The 12,777-nt window shown below is 28.2% G+C and overlaps 1 protein-coding gene across 1 annotated transcript in view; it reads left to right on the top strand.

The window, feature by feature from the left end:
* Nurf-38 (Inorganic pyrophosphatase Nurf-38) overlaps positions 1 to 12,376 on the top strand; it is a 45,610-nt gene extending 33,234 nt beyond the window's left edge. The window contains exons 6-9 of the mRNA XM_075360370.1: positions 1,172 to 1,234; positions 2,888 to 3,101; positions 4,740 to 4,849; positions 12,185 to 12,376. Of these exons, the coding sequence (XP_075216485.1) occupies positions 1,172 to 1,234; positions 2,888 to 3,101; positions 4,740 to 4,849; positions 12,185 to 12,216 (419 nt within the window). The 3' untranslated portion in view covers positions 12,217 to 12,376. The remainder of the gene's footprint in view (positions 1 to 1,171; positions 1,235 to 2,887; positions 3,102 to 4,739; positions 4,850 to 12,184) is intronic.
* The last annotated feature ends 401 nt before the right edge of the window (positions 12,377 to 12,777 follow it).

Consider the following 12,777-nt stretch of genomic DNA (forward strand, 5'->3'; position numbering starts at 1 on the left):
TTCTCTGAAAATTTTTTTCTATTTTTGTAATAGTGAAGGAGCACCATTTGAAATTTCAAAAACGTTTTGTGACTTATAAAAAATGGGGTTTTTGTAATCTTCATTGGTCGACTTATTATCAAACTTCATCCTAAGTGTGAAAATGTTAAAAAAGATTACCAAAAGAGTTTGTTTATATTTCATCAAGAGAGGATAGTTGTTTGTAAACATTCAAGTTAAGAAGTGGCAGATACTGTGAAAAACATTTGATAGCATGAAAATAAAATGCAACTAACCAGCTATTTATATATCTATTTATATCTGTAGTACATTGATAGCATTCACTATGAAAAATTAAAGTACCTTGCTAACTTATGAGAATTGCACCCTAATTTAATTTCTTGTTAAATAACAAATTGTGTTTTAGTATGGTGCAGTTTATATCTTGAATACTGTTCTCTTACCTGATGTTGAAAATGGAACCAAATAAAATTCCTAGAAGTTTTTTTTTTTTTTTATAAACTTTTAGGAACCAATATGCAAGTATGTCTTTAATGGAAAGCAATTTTATTAGTAGTTCTGTTTAAAACTTACTTTTCATTACACAATGTAAGGAATGCTAGAAAGTGGATAGTGGTGTTCTTTGGTGGTTGAGTTTCAATTAAACCACATGTCTCAGAGTAACTAATCTGAGTCTGTTAAAGAGTACATGTTTACTGGTACATTTATACTTAATGTTGCAACTGCATCTGCAGCTATGTCAGGCCTGGCAAGCCTGATAGCAGTAATTACATTTGTCTATAGACAGATTCACCCGACCTGACAGTAGCTGGAAAACTGGTTGGAGAAATATCTAATGGAAGGAATAACCTGGATAATATTTTTTCTCCACATAAGCTTGATGTTTGTGCATAGGATATGGAATTTGAATTTTGTAGTGTATAAGAAATGTGTCATACTTTCATGAAAGTGCTATGACTCCGCCATGGAGATCGACAATTTATGCATCAAATTATAGTCAAATTCTATATGATTTAAATAATTTTTGCTATTGGCATACAAGCTTTAAATTTTTTTTCTGTAATTGCTTACTCTAACTTGTTGAATGGTAGCTGTAGATTTGTTTTATTTTTTTCACTAAATTTTAATATGAAGTGTTTAATGATTAGTAATTAATTATCTTCTGTTGCAGGGGAAACTGATTGGAAAATTATTGTAATTAATATAAAAGACCCGATTGCTGATCAGATGAAAGGTATAATGTTTATTGTCTTTATTTTTTGTCAACTTAAATTGATACTGATCGAGAATTAAATTAGAATTTTGTTTTTGTCTTTTCTTTAGCCAGGTTTTTTCTCATTTTAATTGTTCATTGTATATTTCTTTATTTTTAAACATTATTTTAATTTGCTAAACATATAAACAAATATGATTGCTAAAATAAATGAAGCATTTCAATTTAAATAAGGTTAGACTTGTAACATGCATTTTCTGACCAGTTTTTAACGCATTCGAATTTTATGTTTAAAACTGAAATAACGAAGTGAAATATTAATGCCAATATTTTTTTTACCCACACTGTTGCTTTGTTCAGTGTAGATTTATGAACCACTTAGAAGGGCCAGTTGTGTTTTAACTTCTATGCTTATTTCAACAGAACAGTATTCCACAAGTGTTTATATCATTTCAGGAATAGCAATTTGCTATTCCATGGATAACACAAAGGAACGCCTCCAATGTTTTCATGGAAGGATAAAGGAAAAATCTGAGTCAGAGCATCATTGAAAAAAAATATATATAAAAAAATAAGAATAGAGATTATATAATCCCTATTAGTAGTAGTAAGTAAAATAAATTATTTTATAAAAGAATCTTTCTAAATAGCTAAAATTGAGCATTACGATGGTGGAGTCAGACCAGTGATATTATATGGACTTGAAACAGCAAATCTGATTGGTCTAGAAAATCTCAAAATTGAAAAAAAATCTTCAGAAGAATTTACAGTCCCAAAAAAAAAATTAAGGTATAGACTAAAATCAATTAAGAAAATGTATAAAAACTATAAAAAGATTGAGAAATGAATTAGAAAAAGATTCCTCTTACACATGATCTGAATAAAACCATAAAAATTATAAAAAATAAATTTTTGAAAAACTTTGGGTAATAACTTCAAACCTGAGGACTAAACTAAAAAGTTAATGTTTAGCAAAAATAATCACTTTTTTTAATACTTTTCCAAGTTCTTGAGGTTGAAGGAAGAAGAGCCCTAGAACGAAATTGACAGAAGGAGAAAAATTGTTGCTCTCCAAGAAAATAGAGGAAATAAGATCCAAACAAACTGTCTGTCTGTTCTCAGATGATGTTTTAAAAAAACACCATCCTTCCTTCCTTTTTCATTTTCTGATTTATGAACAATATCTAATCAACTGAAGCACATTCTTTATGTGATTCAGTAGTTGGATTTTTCCAAACATACATTATTCAGTAATTTTTTCCATATCAAGCTTTATTTGTATGAAGTGTACCTAGATATTGAATTTCTGATATTCTGTAAAAATCTAGGATTCAACTCGCAACACTGATAATTTCTTATGAGCAAACTTGTTTATATATTTTTTTATTTAAATTGATGTTTTTGGGAATTCTCAATGTGTTTCTTTGAAATTGGAAGTCTGTGTGGTCTCTTTACTTCAACTACAGGAAAAAATCTTATAATAAATTATTTTTTTGAGTGCTTCGATGGATCACCAAGGTATGCATGCATTCTGTTGACATTACCTTTTTATGGTATTCAGTCTTGATTCATTATTTTTGTATTTATTTAATTTTAAAAAATTACTTTTAATTAACTTCTTATTTTTTTTTTTTTTTACAACTTAACTTTTATGATTATTTGTTCTTGTTGCAGATATTTCTGATGTAGATAAACACTTTCCTGGATTGCTTAAGGCAACAATTGAATGGTTTAAAATATATAAGATTCCTGATGGTAAGCCAGAAAATAAATTCGCATTTAATGGAGAAGCAAAAAATCATGAATATGCTGTAAAGGTTATACAGGATGTACATAAACACTGGAATGGATTAATCAAGAAAGATTTAGAAGCTGGTGGTATCTCATGGTTGGTTTAATTGTATTTTTAAATAGTTTCAAGCAGTCAATATGCATTATGAGTATGTTGATTAAATTAGCAGTTTTATTTTATTTAAAATATTAGTACATTATTGATTTGAATTTTATTTAAAATATTAGTACATTATTGATTTGAATTTTATTTAAAATAAAATTATTTTATTTATTTTTTTATAATGATTACCTCTTTATTGACAAGAAATGAATTGTGGTCCTAGTATTGAAAAGTTAATTTTTTTTTTTTTGTTTTTTACAGCTGTACTATAAATTGTTGTTTTGTATTTTTGATATCAGTGTGCATGTTACATCTATGTAAGATTCACAAAATCTGATTCAGTTAAGAATAAAAACTCATATATGTACATTTTTCATTTTATAACTGCATATTTGCTGATGCTTATAATTAGTTAAATCATGGTAATTTTATGATTTCTTATTTAATGTAATTTTTCAAAGTTTTTGATATTAAGGTCAACAAATATCAAAATCATTGTATAATCTAAAAAATACAAATATTATAGATCTTCATTGTAAAATTTATCTGGAAAAAATTCTTCCAAATTACTGAAGTTATAGTGCACTTGACTTCTTATGTTATTTAATTCCGGTTTCTCATAACTGTTTTATAGACTTGGTTTTTTATGTTTGATAATATGTGAAGTATAAGATTTTAATTACAGCTCATGACGTACAAATTGTTTTGCAATAGGTTAATTCAGAAACGTCCTCGGCACACAGCTGCAGTATCAATTTAATCAGCATTTTCAATCTTAGATGAAAAATTATTTTATACACACGTGATAAATAATTTAAAATAAAATATTAATCTTTTAAGCTATTTATCCTGAAAAATAATTACTGAAAGTAATTAATTTGTTTTTGGCTTAGTATTTTCATATATGAATGAATGTGAAATTTTATGAAAATTCACCTTTACATTTGATATATATATATATTACACATTATCCATTCAGTGATATGTTCTGAATTTGGGGAATTTGAATTTCATTTTAATCAGGTATTTATAGTATAGCCTATTGAAAGTTCAAAAAAAAAGGAAGAAAAGAAAACACAAATGCACTTAAATAAATTCATTATTTATTATGCTATACCCTAACAAAATCTATAAATTTGAATAGACAAATGTTAAATGTTTTAATTATCATAAGCGCTTAAAGTGTTGGGTCAGTCTGGTTTAGACATAGATCTGGTCTGCTGATAATATTGAGCAGGAAATCACAAGAATCGCACATAATTTTTTTATGTATTTGGATGCATTTCTTTCAATGATTGCTCTCAATTTATTAACTACTGCAGTGTTTTGCATTAAATTTCTTTGATTAAGTACCATAAAAATAATGCCATAGCATTAATAATTAATTCTATAAAAATAAACTGCATCAGCATGACGTCAAGGAAATATTCATTGCTATCTATTCGCCCAATCCATTTTTTAGATAAATTGATGGGAAGGATCACCTTCCCATCATGATGATTGTGTACCACTATTATCACACACATACATATTAATGAAATTATGAAGAAAATTAAATAGTATCTTTAATGCCAAGAAATTATTTCCAGAAATATTTTGTGAATATTCTAATCATATGTGATCTTTTTACAGTGCTAATGTGTGTGTGAAAGATAGCCCTTATAAAATTGACTTGAAGGAAGCAGAAGAAGTTTTGAAAAACACAACAGAAGGAGGAAAGGGTGAATCAATCCCTGAAAGTGGTAAATATGTATATATATATATATATATATATATATATATTATGTTTTTTAACAGTGTGATTTTTATTCATAGTTTGTTTGCGACCATACTGGTCTTCACTGTTATCAGAGATGTCAACTGTTGGTCATTGAAATTAAATTATATTATTTGTTATGGAAATTGCAGAGCTATAAATAGCTCTACATTTATTTATTATTAGACATTACTTTCGTTAATGTTGAAATAAATTGTTTGAAAGAAAGGCAAACAGAATTTATAAATGACAGCTGACTGTTTATATCTGGTTAGTTTAAATTGGAGATTAACAGACTTCTTGTTGGAAGGTGGTTATAAGGTCTGAATTAAGGATAACTAGTCTGAATAAAGGGATGGTAGGACAGTGACTCCCAACCAAAGTTAAAGGTAGTCTATTCCACTATTGCATGCAAGGTACTGCAAAACGTTCTATACAAGAATAAAATAGTCATTTTATAGTTAATGACTAAACAATTTGTTTATTATTTTATCAGTCTTAACACATTTTGGATTGTGCGAAAAACCATTGGCATAGTACTTTCAGTCCAACAAAAATAATTATAAAATTACGTGATTATAATCTTTGGATTAAAACTGTCAAAGTTATTTTTTAAATTATCCACAAAAAATGTTGCCCTTATCTAAGTTTTCAAGTGTTGAAAACTTATTTTTTTACAAATGAGACTATATAGCTTGTGACACCTCACTGGAAGGCCTGTTTAATGACAAGTAATTTGGTACAAATAAAATAAAAATTGGTTCACTGGTATTGAAGTTGTGTCTAAAGTGGTATTAGACCAGAAATCATCTACTCTTCTTAAAAAATGATTTTGGTTTCTCCAGCAGTGAAAAAAGTTCCAATAAACATAACATTAGAACATCAGTTAAACATACAAAAACCCAATAATAAGGTACCCGTTGATAACATTATCAGGTAATTGATTACCTTGTTTTAACAGGTTATAGTTTTCTGCCAGTTATTGAGATCTTAATTGCTTTGGTAAATTTTTACAAATTGTTTTCTTTCATATTGTATCTAATTAGTGACAAAAACTATTTATTTTATCATCATATTTTATTTAAATTATTGTGTTCTTTAGTTAAAATTGGAATTTGGTTTGTTATTGTTCTACCATTTGGCCTTTCAGTTTTTGTCTTTTATAAATTTGTCTTGTTAAAATGACTTACAATCTGGAAGAATGGACTGAACTAATTTTTATGTACGGAGAACAAAATAAATGTGCTAGAAGAACTGCCCAAGAGTTTAATGAATGGCATTCAAATGGAAATGTTTCACACTCTTACATTGTAAAACTTATAAAAAAAATTCCAAGAAACAGATCTGTTATGGATAAGAAACGTGCAGGGCAAAAGGTTTGACAAATTAACTACGGTTGAAATTTTGGGAAATTAAGTCTTCATAAAATATCTCCATGAAATTGGAGTTTCTTATGGTTCTGTTTTCATTACATTAAAATTGAATAAATTTTTTCTGTATAAAATTCAACTGCAAGAATTGAATAAAGATGATGCTAACAGAAGGATTGAATTCTGAGAAGAAATGACTCAATTAATAGTTGCCAATCCAATTTCTATGAAAGATATTTGTTTTCTCACAAATGCATCTCATTTCTAAATGGCTTTGTGATGGGCCTTTTCCGATCACAATGATCGCAGTTGATTAGCGCTCCGTGAAAATATGTGTGTATCTGATTGCCTCCCTTCATAGTCTTATGCTACCCTCTTGTGAAAAAAAATTTCAAAAAATTACAGTATATTAAAGAGATTTAACAGAATTTGACAAAAAAATTGAAACAGTACAAAAATTATGATAATTTAATTGCATAATTTTTTTTGCGCATTTCTACTGTGTTTTTTATTAGCCAAATTTTCTTCTTTTTTTTTGCTTTGTGTTTATGAAACATAGTTTTCTGATTTTAAAAATAATACTCAACCAAATCGGTTGAAAATTAGGCATGAAAAACCCGTGTCATAAATCACAGATTAGTAACAATTTTATAAAAATTCCCACCACTCAAAAGGCTATTCAGATTGACAAAAAATCATTTTTACTGTATACTCATTCATTCCGAATCGATATGTGTTATATGTTTACAGATATCATTTGTCAGAAAAGATTTACCTCAAGTAAAAGTGATGTATTTATGACCACAAATTCCTTATTTTTTTTTATGTGCCGTATATCATAATTTATTATGTGTTTCAATACATCGATATGTTGCTATTAAGATAAGCTATTTTTGTAAATAATAAATAAATTCGTAACCCTCATAGCAATTATAATACACAAGTCACACACACACACACACACATTTCTGAGAAAAAAATGGTCATATTCTTTCTAGTCTAAATAAAACATTTTACATCGTATAAACGTTGTTCAAATTGTGTAATAAAACTGATTCCTTTGTGAATATAAAACAAAATAACTGACCTAGATGCCATATAAAATGATTTGTAACAGCATTTTAAAACTAACGCCGTACATAGCCAGTTCCAAGGCTACATGATCTGAAAAGGTTAATAAACATAATTGCCAATGCTGGAGCAATATAAATAATCATGTTTTCAATGTTGGAAACACAGAGTATCCTGAAAAAATAAATGTTTGGGCTGGGGTTTACGACGATAACATAATTGGTCCAGAATTTATCGTTAGGAATTTGACAAGTAAAGAGTATTGGCAGTTGCTTTTTTTTATGTTTAGTCTCTGGGAATCACCGTCCAGTATTACTTAAGAGGATGAATGAGGATGATATGTTTGAGTATAAGTGAAGTTAGTTTAGTCTAGTACAGTCTCAGGTCGTCGACCATTTCTGAGGTGTGTGGTTAATTGAAACCCAACCACCAAAGAACACCAGTATCTATGATCTAGTATTCAAATCCATATAAAAGTAACTGCCTTTTTGGATTTGAATGTGAACTCGACCTCAAAATCAGCTAATTTGAGAAAGACGCATTCAGCACTAGACCAACCCAATATTTGCAGTTGCTGGATGAAGTTATTCACCCATTAACAGTCCATGTCTTAAAAAATTAGTTAGATGATAATGAAAATATGATGCTTGATGAAGACATGATTCACTTTCAGCAAGATGAAGCACCTTCTCACCATTCACTTCCAGTTCGACATCAGTTGAGTTACTAGTAATATCTGCTGATTACACCACTGAACTCTTTTTTGTAGGTTCATTTAAAATCAATAATTTATAAAGACCATTCATCAAAAAATAAAATTGTAAGAGCATGTAGGTATGTAACTGAAGAAATTTTAATAAAAGTAAGATGAGCAAGTACTTCATTATTGTCTATAGGAAAATGGGAATCATTTTGAACAAATGTTTTAGAAACTGATAATTTTATTTTATTGAGGTAAAAAGAATGCGTTTCATTTATTAGATCTTAAGGACTGCTTTTGTCAAAAAACCTTCATAACAAAATTGACTATTGAATAATTAAAAAATTTAATTAGTTCTTATTTAATAATTTAATCATTAAGTTTATCTGGTATCAATTTTTCAATGTTACCAGCAAAGAAGTCTGTACCTTATTATTGGTTTTTCTTATGTTTAACTGATATTCCAATGAACACAGCATTATAACATTTTTTCAATGCTGGAGAAACCTAAAACACTTATTAACTGATGATTTCAGACTTAATGCTTTGGGTCAGTAACACTATCCCAATATAACCTATAAAAAATCCTAACATAATCTAAAAAATCACATTTTTAATCATAATTTCCAATGATCCAGTTTTTATTTTATATGTATACCAAATTACTTATCATTTAAAGGGCCTTCCAATGAGATGTCACAAACTATATCATCTCATTTAGAAAAAATAAGTTTTCTACCATTGAAAATTTATAAAAAAATTTTTAATTGCAAAATTTTGTTGGTAATTTTAAAAATAATTTTTACAGTTTTAATCCACAGATTATGATTATTTCAAATGTTTTAAGAAGTTACAAGTTATGTAATTTTATAGTTATTTTTATTTGACTAAAATTTTAAGTACTACCCCAAATTTTTTTTGCACTTACCGAGTGAAGGGATGGGTGGATATTAATTTTTTTTTTTCACTAAAATTCATTTTTTTTTTTTTGGTTGTAAACTGATGTAATTAAATGTGTTGTTACCATTACCATTTGAAAATAATTTTTTTTCAATTAATTTTGAAAAGCAGTTCCCTGAGAATAGTATAAATGCATGCAAACAAAAATATGATGGAACTGAGAGCTGTTAAATAATAAATGTGGTAATTTTCAAATGATCACCCAGTAATAAGGTAGTTAGTTCATAACACAACAGTTTAATATATATTAAACAGATGCAATTTCTACTTTTTTAATAACATTATTACTACATTAAAACTACATCAATTATTTGCTGTTTTATAAAATTTATTTTTTCTTAAACAGTTGCTGCTGGATAAGCAGTGTTTGTATCTCCTTGTAAAAGTTTTTTTTTAAATCCAGATTCATATTTGATTAAAGAAATAACTTTCTTTGTATTAAAAAATTAAAATGTATATATATATATATATATATATATATATATATATATATATATACATACATATGCGCGTGTACACACACACAAATAAAAATAAAAATCAGGAAGTATTTCTCACTTAACGTAACGATACTATCTTCAATTGTATCTGAAATTGTAATTTCAATGTTATTTGTTTCATGCCAGATTTGTTGTAAAATATCTTTACAAAACTCTTTTTGGAACATTTCCAACAATATGTGCAGTTTGGGCGGGTCGACAAAAAATTAATATAATTGCAAATAACTCTCACTTTAGATGAAGATTGATAGAAGTATCAGCAAGCATGTCTATCCAGTAATTATCATTTTCCAGTGAGCCAAGCATAGCGCAAGCAGCTTCATATGTTTGTTTTAGCACACCATCAACAGTTTTCAAGTAATCAAAAGATGTAGGTTCTTTAACATTATGCAATAACATACTCAAATGAAAGCATTCACTTTGGTTCGGATGAATTGTATATGCTCTACCCAGAGCAGTATCCTTTTTGATTCCAGGAAATCATTCAATGTCAGTTCTGCACTTACTTCTGCTAAACTTATTATTATATGTATAGTAGGAAGTCCAGGAACTTCAGGATATAACCATCTTATAAAATGAAGTCATCGGACTGACAAATCTCAAAAAAGCAATCAGAGTGGTCTTCTGTAGACCTTCAAGGACTTGCTGGAGATTTTGTTCAGTGAAATAAATACGTTGGTAGTTTTCTCAGCAAACTGCTAAGTAAACAATAGCGTGATAATGTAGAGGTATTGGAAAGTCAAAAAGTCACCAATTGGTCTCAGTATATATCTACCATTAATGTACTGATTCAATTCATCTCTTTGATTTTCTACTGAAATAGTTGCTTTATCTGAACCTTGGGTTAAATATGTTTATAGATATATCAAATTGCTTGCAAGGAGTAGCAAAATTCAACATATATGTGGGCATTAAAGCAACTTGACAATAATGGACAATGTGGGACGATCCATTTTTATCAATATCAATTATGTTACCTTGCATGTTTAAAGTTGCTGTATGACCTCTGTCCTCTGGACTTGTCCTGCGATAAGTCTGGTAACAGTCATCTGCAGTGTTGCAGATGTACATTTGAGGATACTTTTTTTAACTTTTTAAATTTATTATGCATGGTTATAACCTGTTTATGTCACCACATGGTCCATGACACATATGTTTACAAATAATGTTGTATAATAATAATAATGGGTCAACATTTTTATCAGGGAGTTCAGCAGATATGGTAAGATCAATTTTGTCAGGTTGTATTTTAGTTTCTAATCATACAAATAAGTGACAGTGAGGTAAGCCTCATATTTGCCACTTGACACTTAGCAGTTGGCCAAACCAAATATTTCGTTTTTGTTAATAAGGTCTAGGAGTTTTTCATTTTCAAATGGAATTCAGGATTGCACTTCAAGACTAGATTTACAAAAGTTATAAATAATTCTGGAGACCCATGTTTACGCACATATGTCATAGTAGCTTGAGATTTCTCATGCATATACCGTGGTGAACCAGTGAAAGATGAAGGAAATTGACACTTTGATCCATGTTGTTAGCATTAACATTGTTGTCTTGTTGCACATTATTTTGGAGACTAAATGTAATCATCATCAAGTAATTTTTTTTATTATGAATAAAAGCTAATCTTTCAGTGATCATTTTGGCCATCATGTCATTAAATAAGTTTCTGTAATAATGTAAACAATTGTCAATATTATCTCAAACCATAAGTTACATAAAATTGCATGCAGGAATGTGTTTTATTATTTACATTATTATTTAGTGGAATAGTTAAGATAATAACCATCTTCACCCTTCAAAAACATAATTGGAAATTGTAAAGGATCATAAGAGCAATGAAGCTCAGAAACATTGCATTTGATCATCACAATGTATCTCTATGTCTTTTATCTTCATCGAACAGTAAAACAGCAACTTCATTAGTAGGGGTTGCTATGCTGATTAACAGGTACATGATCAGTATTATGAATTATTAATTTAAAATCTCCAAAGGTGTGTTGTCAACATTGCATTTAAGAACCAATATATATTTTATTACCTGAGAAATCGAATGCAGTTAACTGCATTACTATACGTATAACAAAGAGACAAATTAAAATTGCCTGATACTCAGTAATTAACAATTATCAGCAGCTTACATTCTGGTGATTAGTAGACTGAATTTACTTACCTTAACATTTCCTGTGCGTAGTGGAGCTAATATACTACATATGGAGGCTGTGAATAATTATGTTTTTAACATGTTGTTTTTAATGTTTTTTGAGATGAAATATATCTATAAACCTTCTCAGTTATGCCAAGAAACATGGGTAAAAATTTTGTTGCAATTGATTTGGTAGTTTGTTTTATTCAGAAAACCCCCTTCCTCTTTATATAACAGTATAGATTAGAGTAATTGTCTGGTGCTGTATTCTCCAAACGCTGTTTTGTGTGTTCTGAATGTTGGCTAATCTCATATAATGAGCTTGGATAAATTCTTGGTTACATACAGATAATTTTAGTTTACTATGTTAGTTTTAGATAGTTTAGTTTGGTATACTGAAAAACTGTTAAATATCTATCAAGAAGGTAAAGTAACTATATTTTTATGTTACTTACTGCTGAGAAACCTGTTAATAAAACCCATTATGCCTGCCCAGACTACTAATATCTGAAACAAAATATTTGTGTATGTTGATTAGTTAATAAAACACAATGTGTATTTTTTGTTTCAGTTGATAAATGGCACTTCTTGCACTTAAAGTGACTAAATTCATTCCAGGAATGTTGGTTAAAATTGGGAGATAGCAAATTATGAAAATTTCATTTGAAAAATTTGTTTCCATTCCTATTAATTTTAATTTTTAAAAAGAAAAGTGAGAATTTGTTACTTAATATTTGGAAAATAAAACATCTGTTTCCATGTATGTTGTTCTTGAAATTGGATTTGTATTCCCTTTTAATTACACTAGAAAAGTTTTTCTGGAATTCTTTACATTAAAAAACAATTTTTTAATGTAAAAAACTCATGCAATTATCTATCTATTGATAATAATAGTAATAATAATAAACCACACACACACACACACACACCCACATATAGTAAAACCTCTCCAAAACAGAATCTGACTGGAACGAATAAGATTTCCATTTTGAAGAGGTTTCCATCTTGTCGAGTTTTTAAAAATCGAATTATACAAAAGTTATATAAAAGCTATGAATTATACAAAAGTAAAATAAAGTTGGACAACAATTTTCATTTAGAATAATTCAGAAATTATACTGCATGTAGAGAACATTAACCACTAATTTTCAAAAATTGTTCATT

Source organism: Lycorma delicatula, chromosome 3 (assembly GCF_047948215.1).
Source record: "Lycorma delicatula isolate Av1 chromosome 3, ASM4794821v1, whole genome shotgun sequence".
Lineage (NCBI taxonomy): Eukaryota > Metazoa > Arthropoda > Insecta > Hemiptera > Fulgoridae > Lycorma > Lycorma delicatula.